Consider the following 13,072-nt stretch of genomic DNA (forward strand, 5'->3'; position numbering starts at 1 on the left):
AATGAGGAGCTATTATGCCCGAACAAAAATTGTTCGGACCAATCAAATTGCCAGGGCGGGCTTTATACGATGATGGACAGATGATCAACAGTAACGTAATCATCCACGTCATCAAAGGGTTGAATTCGTTTACAACAAAGATGACTGCCGCTGGAGAATTGAGATTTCACGAGTTCACACTTACTAATAAGTCAGATAGAATAAATGCATATTTGGCGTGCTGTCCGAGGAGAGGGCTCTGGGCTCGGTATTCGGCCCGAACCCAAACTGCTCCCCCCGTATTCCTGGCTGTGGAAGGACAAGCCGAGAGTGAGTGGAGGGATGCTGAAAACTGTCAAGGAATGTTAGGTGAGTTGACAGAGTGAATAAATATATGCTTCCTCTCATGCTGATAGTGTAGACGGTAATTGTTTGATGACAAGTTGATTGGATTGATTATTTGAACGTGCTCCTCCCGAACTTTGTTTATAAACATTATGTGTAGATTCCGCCATCGCGTCTGTTATAGAAGATATCGACAGCGCATTAATTTTAAAAGAGGAACAGAGAACCGCGATCAAGGCATTTGTCGATCGGAAAACATACGTCACTTACTCCGTTGCTCTGATTGGTTGTAGGTCTATCCAGTTGAGTGCAGAGGAATTTTCCTTCCTGGTTCGGTTGAAACACGCCCCATAATCACAGCCCAATGGAGCAGTATCAGACTCACATTCTGACTAGAATCTGAGTATGACGACGCCAGGCTAACTAACCGGAGCAAAGTAAAATTCCGCCGCTGCTGAGTATGAAGGACTAAAAATGACAGAACGAAAAATAAAAAAATAAAAAAATAAAAGTAGAAATAAATAAATAAATGCAGAAATAATAGTGAAAATAAATACATTTTGGTAATATAAATGGCTATTTCTGTATTTTTATATGTATTTATTTATTTATTTATGCATTTCTATATGTATTTATTTATGTATTTCTACATTTATTTATATATTTATGTATTTATATATTTATTTATTTAAATATTTATATATGTATTTATTTCTACATTTATTTATTCCTACATTTATTTATTTCTGTATTTCCACATTTCTACATTTATTTATTTCTGTATTTCCACATTTCTACATTTATTTATTTCTGTATTTCCACATTTCTACATTTATTTTTCCTTGCGCATGTATGCTAATTGACCTATGGCTAAGCCACGCCCCCGAACGCGATGAGCCAATCACAGTACGCATAACATTCTCTGCTTCCACGTCCATTGCAATGCATTGCAGTTAGTCAGTTTTCATTCGTTTTTATGTTTTTTCTTGTCATTTTGGCTTTTAAACAGCGTGTGTGTGTGATTTTGGTTGGGTGACAGTTGTAGGTTACAGTTTGACAAAAGCACAATGTTGTGTTTTACACAAATATAAGTAGGCTAAACACTTTGCAGTTTTAATTATGTCCTGTATGAACAAAATGGAGTATGTTTTTATGTTTCCACTGTTCGATCGCGCCTGCTTTCTTACACACACACATTCCAGCATTGCAATCTTGACATCGCAGCCTGTTCATTATTCTGCGCTCACACCAAACGCGATCATAGAGCGTCAAATTCGCGCGTATCGCGTCTAGTTCGACGCTTGAACATTTTGAATCCAAAGCGAATAGGACGCGTATAAAGCGAGCGTTTGAAGCGAAATAGCATCAAACTATAACATTTACACTGTGAACTGTAAATCTTTGTCTGGAGCTGAAGCTTATCGACCTTCTCAACAATAAAATTATTAATATAACCCTCCAATGCATATTTAAGGCCCTTTTGGTGACATCGAGATGATATATAATCTTTCTGTCTCCAAAAAATCATCAATTGCCTCCTGTGAAATGTCTCCTACTGTGACAGCTGCCATAGCGCCTGTTACCGAATGTTGAATGTTTGACTGAGTGAGTGGAGGGGGCGTGGCTTAGCCATGTCAATTAGCATACATGCGCAGGGAAAAATAAATGTAGAAATGTGGAAATACAGAAATAAATAAATGTAGAAATGTGGAAATACAGAAATAAATAAATGTAGAAATGTGGAAATACAGAAATAAATAAATTTAGAAATAAATAAATGTAGAAATAAATACAAATATAAATACATAAATATATAAATAAATGTATAAATACATAAATAAATACATATAGAAATGCATAAATAAATAAATAAATACATGTAAAAATACAGAAATAGCCATTTATATAAAAAAAATGTATTTATTTTCACTATTATTTCTGCATTTATTTATTTATTTCTACTTTTATTTATTTATTTATTTATTTTTCGTTCTGTCATTTTTAGTCCTTCATAGGCTGAGAAACTAGTTCCTGTAAATGTAATGCGATCATTGAGATGCAAGAGTTGATTTCTAACATTATTCTCTCAACAGACATTTACATCAGTAGTCTGGCGTTATAATTTATTTGCATTTGGTCTACTGTGGAGTGGGTAAAACTGTTTTAATGGCAGGCTAGCAGGTACCGTTGACTCGCGCTAGCCTAGCACTGGCGAACTATGCAACTGGAAGGACTGGATGAAAAATGTTGAAAACTGTCTTCACTGATAAATAACACCCTGGCTAACTTGGAAGTGAGCTCCGATGTACAAAATCCTGAACCACCCCTTTAAGTGTCCCACTTAACCTGATGTCCCACTCAACCTGAAATGCACTGTCCCACTCAACCTAACACTGTCAGGTTAGGTTGACGTGACGAGCACTTTGATCACTTGATTTCAAAAACAACACATTTCAGCGCTAGATCGCCTCTTATTTAACAAACAAACTAAATGAACGCTCTGCTAGTTAACTGGAGATGTTTTATTTATTTGTATTGGTACATTCGTGCCGCAAGATCATTCAAAAGTGGTGGGGACAATATCGACCTTAGCAAAAAGTGGTGGGGACATATCCCACCCGTAAATTACGCCTATGCGCGGGGTCCGCTTTTTTAAAGCAGGAATGGAGCAGGTTCGAGAGTGAAGTAAAAAAGAAGAATTAAAAACAAAACAAAAGGAAAGAAAGAAAGAAAGAAAAGTACCATGTGGGAGCGTTTTAGGGAAGAGGTTAACGAGGATGAATCAAGTGCTGGGTATGTAATTGTAGCCTAATATGCAACTGCTGTGAAGTGTTTGTGTGTGTGTGTGTGTGTGTGTTCGCTTGTTCGGGAAGTCGCAGTGACAGAAACAGTGACATTCCAGTTTAAGTTTCAAGGGAGTAAAGCCTGTTTATACCATTAAGAAAATGAAATTCTGTCAAATACATTTTGTTTTAAAGAAATGTTCATTTAAAAGCAGCGCTCATTAATCAGAGTATTATGTTACCATTAGAGGTGCGCGCATTCATCAACCGTCGCTGAATCCGCTGTTGAAGGTGATGATCATCCATTTATCATCACGCATAACAACACATAAGGATAATTGTAATTTGACTATCGGGTGCGGATTCTTAAATCAGAGGATATTATTGTGGCGGGTGGATGATTTGTTTTTGGCTGCGGATTCGGGTAACGCATCTGACACCTTTATCTGTGCGGTTCATGGTGAGGCGAGGCGACCCACAGTCAGCTGACCCGAGTCATGTGATCCAACATGTCGCACGCGGAACTGACTGATAAACAGTTTCCTCCTGTGGTAGAGTTTGGGCTCATTGTTTTATATGTACTGTATGACTGACTGACGGTCGATGATATGTAGTTAATCTGAGTTGTGTCTTTCAAACACTACTGGACGTGCTAAAATTATTTACGCTTTACATTTAATGAGAGCGCATGACTGAAAAGTAATAATTACACTCGTGTAAGATTATAATAGCAATGTCAAGATGATACACACTGTATTATTTTTTCTCCTAACGCTTTCTGTCTGTGCGCATAACGTTACAGCGTTTGATGGTGAGTATGTTTTAAATACAAAAATAAGATATTACACAAGGGGAAACAAAGAAGTTATTATCACTTTATTTACAGATGCAGAAGTGACCATCAAAGCGCCAGCAATAGTGAATCTACAGGAAAAATCCCCTGGAAACATCAACATAACACTAAGGTATGCTATGTGTATTAACTCTAATATTACTGAGTAAATGTGTGTTTTGGGAAATCATTTAAATTTGGCTTCTCATGTGTTTGCATTTACAGTTCATCGTTAAACACATCTGTAACCGTTTATTTCAATATCACATATTCATCAAAAAATATCTCTTCAATAATTCAACTGCCTGATGAGGTATGTGCACTTTTTTCTATAATATTTTAATACAAATTACCCTTCTGTTTTAATCATATTCAAAATTTGCTGTTGAACACAAAGATTATGTTATTACAGTTCACTCAGATAGGAACTAGTAAATTATTTGAGTTAATCCTTTATTTTGTCCATGTTCAAGCAAAATACTGTTTTCTATGGAAGCCTGTTTCCATCACTGAATAAAAAAAATAAAAAGGTAATTGCGACATTTTTATCTTACAATTCTGACCTTTTTGCTCAGAATTAAGAGATTTAAACTCGCAGTTGTAACAAAATGTCAGAATTGTGAGACGACATTTTCCTCTCAAAATTGGACTTTATAACTCGCAATTACAAGTTTATATCTTGCAATTCTGAAAAAAAACAACAACAAAAAAAAAAAAACTGAATTGTGAGATAAGTTTATTCTATGACAGAAACGAGCTTCCGTATTTATTTGTGCCAGTTTACAAATGCAGTAAAGTTGTTTTTCTACTGCACATTATATTTTGACGCCTGCTTTTACATGGAATATGTACAATTCTGGATTGGAGATTTTTTATTACATCTTTAGATTTATATTATAAGGCATCATATATGTCATAAAGTTATTTTCAGTATAAAAATCTCTTTGTCTGTGCCGTCCATATCCAATCTATCCATTCAATCATAATCTAATAATCCTGTATGTTTCTATCTGATTTATACATGAATAATCACATTAACTTAAAACAATTGAATCTATGTTTGTCCTCCGTCATCTCGCACAGGTTGTTGTGCCAGCAGGGAACACGTCTGTATCTTTTGAAGTGCAGACAAAAGGGGTTGGTCAGTTGACCGCTTACCTTTACAGCAATGACACTCGCATAAAAAGGTGTGTTGTAAGCAAAATTCTCTTAATCTGTCACCAATTTAACATAGCACTGGATGAAAATGAAACAAGTGATCTTCTCCTACAGCCTTGGTTTCTCAAGAACTCTTCAGCCTACATTTTGTTCAACACATGGGCATTCTTTATAAAGTTTTAATTTTTTCCAATACTGTTATTTTTTGCTGTCAGTTACAGTATGAAGTAACACGAGTGGATGGACTATAACCAGATTTAGAGACATTTGCATCAGCACCTTGCAAAACCAGTTCTATTTATTTAGTTAGTTCCTTAATTCAGGGGATTTCAGACTGGTGTTTGTGTGCCTTTAAGTAATAGGTGAACTGTATTTAGTGTTAATTTTGTCAGCTATTTTTAATTTAGTCTTAATCTCTTAGTCCTGTGCCGAATGTACGTTTTTAGTGAACCTAGTCCTGTTTTTGTTTAGTCAGGTTTTAGTTGACTACTTATTTTGCTCAATTTTAATCACAACGATTGTTGTCATTTGAGAAATTATTTTTACATTTCATCAAAACGATTTAATCTATAAGCACAAATCAAGAGAATGTCGACTCATACGCATGGTTTATTTGACCTCATCTAGTTTCCTGATTTATTGTAGGCTATTTATCATATGAATTAACACACTCTCTACATTATGAAAACAGGCAAAACTAGAAACTTCTCTCAAAAAATAAAACAGTGTAATTCCTAATAGTAATTCCAAATTACATTAAAGTCCCCCTGTAGTCAATGGGTCTCATTCATGAAACACGAGCAGAACGAATTTTTGTGTAAATCGTGTGTAAAGTGGTTCTGGTATAAATTTTCGGATTCATTAGGATGTTCGTATTTTCCAAATGTTAGTTGGTACGAAAGAAATCTACACCTGCTCCCAGCCACACGTAAATAGTGCGTTTAACATCCGAACGTTTTGCTCATTAATAAGACTGCATTTTAATTCACCTTAATCGGGTTTATTTGACGGGGTTACATGTCGAACCATTTTCTTTTCACTTATAGGACTGTTCGATTAACAGATGAAACTCCATTAACTGCATCTGTAATAAGCTGCCAAGCTTCCTTTTTTTTAGGACCTGATACGCCACTATGTACGCTTGAAAATAAAATGTGGTGTTCTGAATGAACTTCTGATAATAAAACTTAGGGCTGGGTGATATGGAGCAAAAAATATATCTCGATATATTTTGCTATATCTCGATATACAATATATATCTCGATATCTTTACAGGAAAAATAACCCCCCAAAAACTACTGCAAAAACAAATATGCCAAATACCACAAAGTCTTTTTTTATTGAAGTGCAAATAGGTAGGCAGTTCATGTAGGAACAAAGTGTTTCTGTGACATTTAAAAATAAAAAAAATCCCTGTATACAAAAATAATCATTTAACTGTAAAATAAAGGAAGAAATAATACATATTGCACTATTTTAAATAAACCTGTATAGAAATATCATTACTAATTTTGGCAAATAAATAAAAAAAATGCCATATATCCCCCAAAAACTGCACAACTGTAGAGTAAAACATTAATTAAAAAAAAAGTGATACAAATGCATCTAAAAATTGACATGATTGTCTGGGGCCTCTGGAGAACTCAGAACAACTGCTAGCATAAAGTTTAAGGTAAAAATAACTGCCATTAAATTACAGTATCTTACTACTATGCAATTAGATAAACTGTTCATTCATTACATCACTTTACCTCTGTCTTTATCCACCTTTATCCTCTTCTCTTCTTTTTGGCACTGTATCTATAGCAGAATAGGTAGGCTAATGCTAATTTATAATGTGTCATGTAAATTCGGCCATCCGTCACAATCAGGAAACTTTCACCGTGTCTAGACCTGGCGCGAGCTGCCAGGCCCATTTCTACAGGGGAGCATGTTAAGTGTGAGTGTGTTAAGCGCCCTCAAACAAAAGCAATGCGGCGAGAGGCGACGCTACACAAAAAATTACCAACAACAACTGATCGCGCGCGCGCTGTTTCTGACGCACTTCAAGCACTCGCTGGGCGGGGAAAGATTGATGTGCCTGACCGGACTCGGGGGACTTGGTTGAATGAGACAACACGCGAGGGGAGGGGGAACAAAAGCAAGGAGGCGGAGGAGGGCGGGGGCGAGCACAGCACAGGGAAGGCAAACAAGCAAAGTGGCGAAATCAGAATTAAATATAAACAATATATCGATATATACGATATGTCAAAATCCATATCGAGTTTAAAAAATATCTCGATATATCGTAAATATCGAGATATCGCCCACCCCTAATAAAACTTCAATTTCTGCATCTGAGAAATTTATCTTTTTCAGTCGCTTTTGAGAAGACATGTTGAAATCCTTCGTTTGGTGTCATAATATGATGCCCATATATAGTTTTAGGCTATGGTAATTGAGAATGAGCGTGCACGCGCGTCCCATTTACGACTGATTGGAATTCATTAACACACACACACATTTCACTATCACATCTGACGTTTACGAAGTATTTGTGAATCAGGAGAAGAGTTTTCGGGAAGGTCTCTTTACGCGCAAATCACTCACATATTTACTCGTATATTTACGAATGTTTCATGAATGAGACCCAATAATTGTATTCCTTAAAACTCATCTTTGATCTCCAAAATTACATATTTAAATGATTTTTCCTTGATTTTTTTAATGCCTTAAAATAGCTTGAATGTAACTGTACACCCTTGCCTCATTTAGTATATGCGGTTCTATGAATATGCAAATTAGCCCCGCCTCCACTCACTCGCAGCAGCTCAGAGATCCACTCGCTGACGATCACACGTTTGACATCAGAAACACCAGCAATTTCAGAAAAGACAGTGTTTTTGAGACTGTCTTTGGTTCACTGCAGTTTTAAAGAGAAAATACTCAGTAATGGTGTTGACTTATGAATGTGTGCATGGTTTGTCCTAAAGCACATTAACACCACATAGATATATAAACAACATTTAAAACTTGATTTTCACCACAGGGGGACATTAATATTTTTCTATAACCCCCCCCCCCCCCAACAGCAAAACAGTCTGTAATATTTTGTTTTTTACAAAAACAAAGAGAGATTTTGGTAAAGTTTTTAAAGTAGACCTTTTGCCTTTACAAACAGCTATAATACACACTACATGAAAGGAAATATCTGCAAAAGCATAAAATGGGCACTAGATATTTTCCAGATAATATTTTGATAATTTGTTTTGGCTTTAGTGCATTGATAAATAAAAGCATTTGAATTATTTTAGATGTGCATTAAGAAAACACAGCTTGAAAATAACGGCTAGCGGGGCTTCTCTTTTTCCAGCTCTGTTGAAACACGAATCAGATTCTTGATTGTCAGAAGCAACGTCCTTTTCATCATCAACCAAATCATTGGCTGGATCTACTTCCTGGCCTGGTCCGTGTCGTTCTACCCACAGGCGTTCGAGAACTGGAAACGACGAAGGTACAAGCTTATCTTTGAGATTTAAGGATTTAGACTTAATGAAAATATGATGAATAACGTGTGTGTTTTGTTTCATACAGTGTGGTTGGCCTCAATTTCGATTTCCTCGCTCTCAACTTGACTGGATTCATTGCTTACAGTGTGTTCAACGTTGGTCTATTCTGGGTGCCTTATATACAGGTGCAAGCAAATTGACAGCTTTCAGGTTGTCAAATTTATTTGTAAAAAATTACACACTTAATGTTTAAAGGTCTAATTTAGTGCTAGTTGTACTAAAGCGGTATACTGTCTTTAGATATTGTCTGATTGTTTACTAGCAGTTTTTTAATGGAGATGATAAATGGTGCATCTACAGGAGGAGTTCTTGAAGAAAGATCCGAATGGAGTCATTCCTGTCGATGCCAATGACGTCTTCTTCAGTCTCCATGCAGTAGTTCTCACTCTCATCTATATTTGCCAGTGTGCCATCTATGAGGTAAACATTGTAACACTAATGTGAAAATATTAATATTAACAATATATTATTTTACACACACATATACATTAGAAGTCTGCACAGGCTTTAAACTGAATCCCGAACCCGGCCCGTACCTGTGATCGCTTAACCCTACCCGACCCGTCCGGTACAGTTACATTTTAAGCCCGAACCCGAAATCCGTTTCTCACAACAAATACCTTTTTGCAATATGCTGTATTTTAGAATCGCATGCAACAATCAGTAAACAAATACATGTAAACAAGCACAGTTTCATCAAGACACAGCAGTCAGCACACCAGAGGAAAATGAAAAGTTATCAAAGTTATGAAACTGTGAACAGGGTGAACAGGTGTAACAGTCACATAAATTCCTCTTGAACTCAAACGTCAAAACAAAGTTCGCTCAGTGCTGACTGTAACGGGAAAACACCTGGACATCTTCCATGTTGTGATTTGCTTGCCGTCTGCTGGGTTGTGACCAAAAGAATGTGCGAGAGCACACAGGCAAAACACAACACAGCAGACAGACCGCAAACCTATGTACAAACAAATTTGTAAATATATCGTTTTTCTTTAGTTCCAAGCATGAACCCGAAGCTATTTATAAAACAAGCTATTTATAAAACATTAACCCGGCCTGAAACTATCTATCTATCTATCTATCTATCTATCTATCTATCTATCTATCTATCTATCTATCTATCTATCTATCTATCTATCTATCTATCTATCTATCTATCTATCTGCTTAAAAGTTTGGGGTCAGTCTTTTTTTCAAAAAGGTAATTCTTTTATTTAGCAAGGATGCACTCACTCAATACAGAAATGACAATACATATTTTTACATTATACAAAAAATATATATTGTAAATAAATGCTGTTCTTTTGAACTTTCTATTTATCAAAGAATCCTGAAAAATGTTGTCGCATTACACACAAAAATTATTTGGAAGCACATATGTTTTCAACTGATGATGATAATAAATGTTTCATGAGCAGCAGATCAGCATATTAGAATAATTTCTGACACTGATGATGCTGACAATTCAACAGGAATAAATTACATTTTAAAACAGTTGTTATAAGTTGTTATAATAATCTAAAAATATTTCACAATGTAATTGTTTTTGCAGTATTTTTTTTAATCAAATAAATGCAGTCTTCTTTCTAAAACATTAAAATATCTTACTGACCCCAAACTTTTAAATGGTATAGTAATTAATTTATGACAAGTAATAATTAGTAAAATGAGTAGTTTTTAAATAAAAAAAAGTATATATTTTTTGTATTATAAAAAATCACAATTAAAAAAAAAAAAGTTACGAGAGCGAAATTGCATTGCTTCTTAAACTGTTCTTAAACTTTTTGTTTTTTATTTAGAGAGGTGGGCAAAAGGTTTCCAAAGTGGCCATTGGGTTGTTAGTGATTGGCTGGACCTTTGCGTTCGTCTCCCTGTTCGTTGCTGTGGCACAGAAGATCTCCTGGCTGGATTATCTGTACTATTTCTCTTACATTAAACTGGGTGTCACGCTTGTAAAGTACATCCCTCAGGTACAACTCTCCTATCTCACACCATATCTGCACAAAAACGCTTTAAAGCTGCACCCACAACTTCAAATTCTGTCATCATTTACTCACTGTCTTGTATTAATGAAATACAACGGAGATGTATATCATATGTTTTTTGTTCTTACAAACAAAAGTCCATGAGAACTGGTGCTTTCAAACTCCAAAAACAACACTTCATTATGTTCAATGTCAAATCTCATTTAGTTGGAAACATTCAGTGTGTTCTGTTTAGTCATGAGAAACATGAGAATCAATCCTGCATGACATCATGTTTGAATACTCGCATGCGTGAAAGACATTTGAGAGCCGTGGTGGATTTGTATTTAGTAAAATGTCAGTTTGTAATATCATAAGGGTGGGTAAATGAGGACAGTTTTGAGTGAACTATCCCGTTAAAAATGATGGCTACTTATAGACCAGTGCAGTAGATTTTTTTTTTGATGCAGTTCACTGCAATGCTAAACATAGATTTCACACTTCTCCTTTTTTTAACAGAATTGTACACTTGCTTGTACTTGTGGCTTGTAACAGTAGATTGAGAAAGAGTTTCCAATGAATCAGGACATTAGAAGGGTTACTTCTAAGAAAGTGTACCCATCTGTGTCCTGAAGTGTAGAATGTTTGATTTCGATACAATTTGATTGTACATTGGAGTAATATAATTTGTGTAACACATTTAGGGCTAAATCTTAGAAAATATTAACTTTTGGGTCAAATTTGATTAATAGGAACTGTATTATAATATATACTTTTTTTTCCCCATGAATCAAAGTTGATCCAAAATTAATATTTTATATACACAGTATAAAGATCAACAGTATGTAACTTTGCTTCCTATAAATAATATATACTGTATATATTTATAGGAAGCAAAGATACATACTGTTGATCTTTTAATTACTTAAACTAATTAACACTGCTATCAATCAAATGAAATCAGTATCAACAAAATTCATCTTACTAATAGTCTTAAAATGGCCAGTTAATATAATTGAGTTTTTGATTTTTAACTGTTGTATAAAATCAGTTTTGCAATCATACTGATATTGGGAAAAAGACCACTCTTGCTCACGTGATGCTTAATTATATTAGGTTATAAAAATAAAAATAAACTAACTCATACGGGGCAATACTAATGTGTCATTTCAGACCTTGACAAACTAGCTTGCTTGTTATTAATCTTAATGGAGTGCTATTGCCTAAATGATTGCCTATACTGAGATGAAATATATATAATATACTGTATTCAAATATGGATCAATTGCATTAAAAACAAAACTTGATTGTTTACATATTCTAGACATTTTCCACAAAGCCTGGTTCCATTATTCAAAAATATGTGGTATTTCTTTAGCATATTCTTTATTGAAAACAGGTTCAAATATTTTAGATAACATATTTTACACTTACAGTAAATAATTGTGAATTACTTGTCAGGCGTACATGAACTACCGCAGGCAGAGCACAAAGGGATGGAGTATCGGGAACGTGCTGTTGGACTTCACAGGGGGCAGTTTCAGTTTGATTCAGATGTTCCTTCAGGCCTATAACAACGGTGAGACCACAAAACACTTTCATTTCATACGAAACACTTCAGTGAAGTTAGAATGCACTCAAATAATTGTTTTAATTTATGTTTCCTTGACAGATAAATGGAAGTTTATATTTGGAGACCCCACAAAGTTTGGACTGGGTGTGTTCTCCATATTCTTTGACATTCTTTTCATAATACAGCATTATTGTCTGTATAGAAACAGAGAGCCACTGTATCATGATTTAGATGCTCAGAGTGATGACCAAACTGATGTTAAAACATGACTGGGAACATATATGGATTTTTATGTCTTTTTGTACACACTAATCTAAGTGTGAACCATCTATTAAAGGGAATGTGTATCTTACTCCAAAATATGCAAAATAGCACTTGTTTCATATGGTTTAGTCTATATATTTATAAATCATTTTTCTTATTCCAATAAATTGATGCTCAGGTAAACTATTGGAACTGGTACTGTAATGAAATGAATGCAACACGATATAAGCAGGTTTGTGTTGGTTGTTGTCTATATTTCATGTTTCACACTGTCATCTGGTGGCTGTAAGATAAACTACATGAGACAAATCTTCAGTACTGCAATCTGACTATGGTGGTACTTAAGTTTTGTTCTTCTCTCATATTTTTTAGTCTGTTAACTATGTGTCCCGGTAGCAGAACATACAGTTAACAGGCTACTGTACATTAAAACCTGTTAGGAGACTTAATTTTTGTGATATCATCAACTTCAAATTTGAAACACAACTTGGTTCACCAAAAAAAAAAAAAAAAAATTCTGTCATTACTCATTCACCCTCAAGTCATTCCAAACCTGTAAGACCTTTGATCATCTTCCGAACACAAATGAAGATATTTTTTTATAAAATCTGAGTGTTCCTCTAT

General features: G+C 34.9%; 1 protein-coding gene across 3 annotated transcripts; it reads left to right on the top strand.

Annotated features, from left to right (window-relative positions):
* Positions 1-278: 278 nt before the first annotated feature.
* ctns (cystinosin, lysosomal cystine transporter) lies at positions 279-12,636 on the top strand. Of its 3 annotated transcripts, none has more exons than XM_079856453.1 (10): positions 279-348; positions 3,994-4,072; positions 4,165-4,252; positions 5,023-5,126; positions 8,450-8,590; positions 8,671-8,770; positions 8,946-9,065; positions 10,447-10,617; positions 12,073-12,190; positions 12,284-12,636. In XM_079856453.1, the coding sequence occupies exons 1-10, from the start codon at positions 342-344 to the stop codon at positions 12,451-12,453; spliced, it is 1,098 nt and encodes a 365-aa protein (XP_079712579.1). In that variant the 5' UTR covers positions 279-341; the 3' UTR covers positions 12,454-12,636. The 3 variants fall into 3 exon arrangements, with proteins under 3 accessions (XP_079712579.1, XP_079712577.1, XP_079712578.1); XM_079856451.1 differs by lacking the exon at positions 279-348 and adding an exon at positions 3,230-3,918; XM_079856452.1 differs by lacking the exon at positions 279-348 and adding an exon at positions 3,609-3,918 and having other exon boundaries at positions 4,000-4,072.
* Positions 12,637-13,072: the final 436 nt, after the last annotated feature.

The sequence above is a fragment of the Squalius cephalus genome (assembly GCF_949319135.1).
Source record: "Squalius cephalus genome assembly, chromosome: 22".
NCBI lineage: Eukaryota > Metazoa > Chordata > Actinopteri > Cypriniformes > Leuciscidae > Squalius > Squalius cephalus.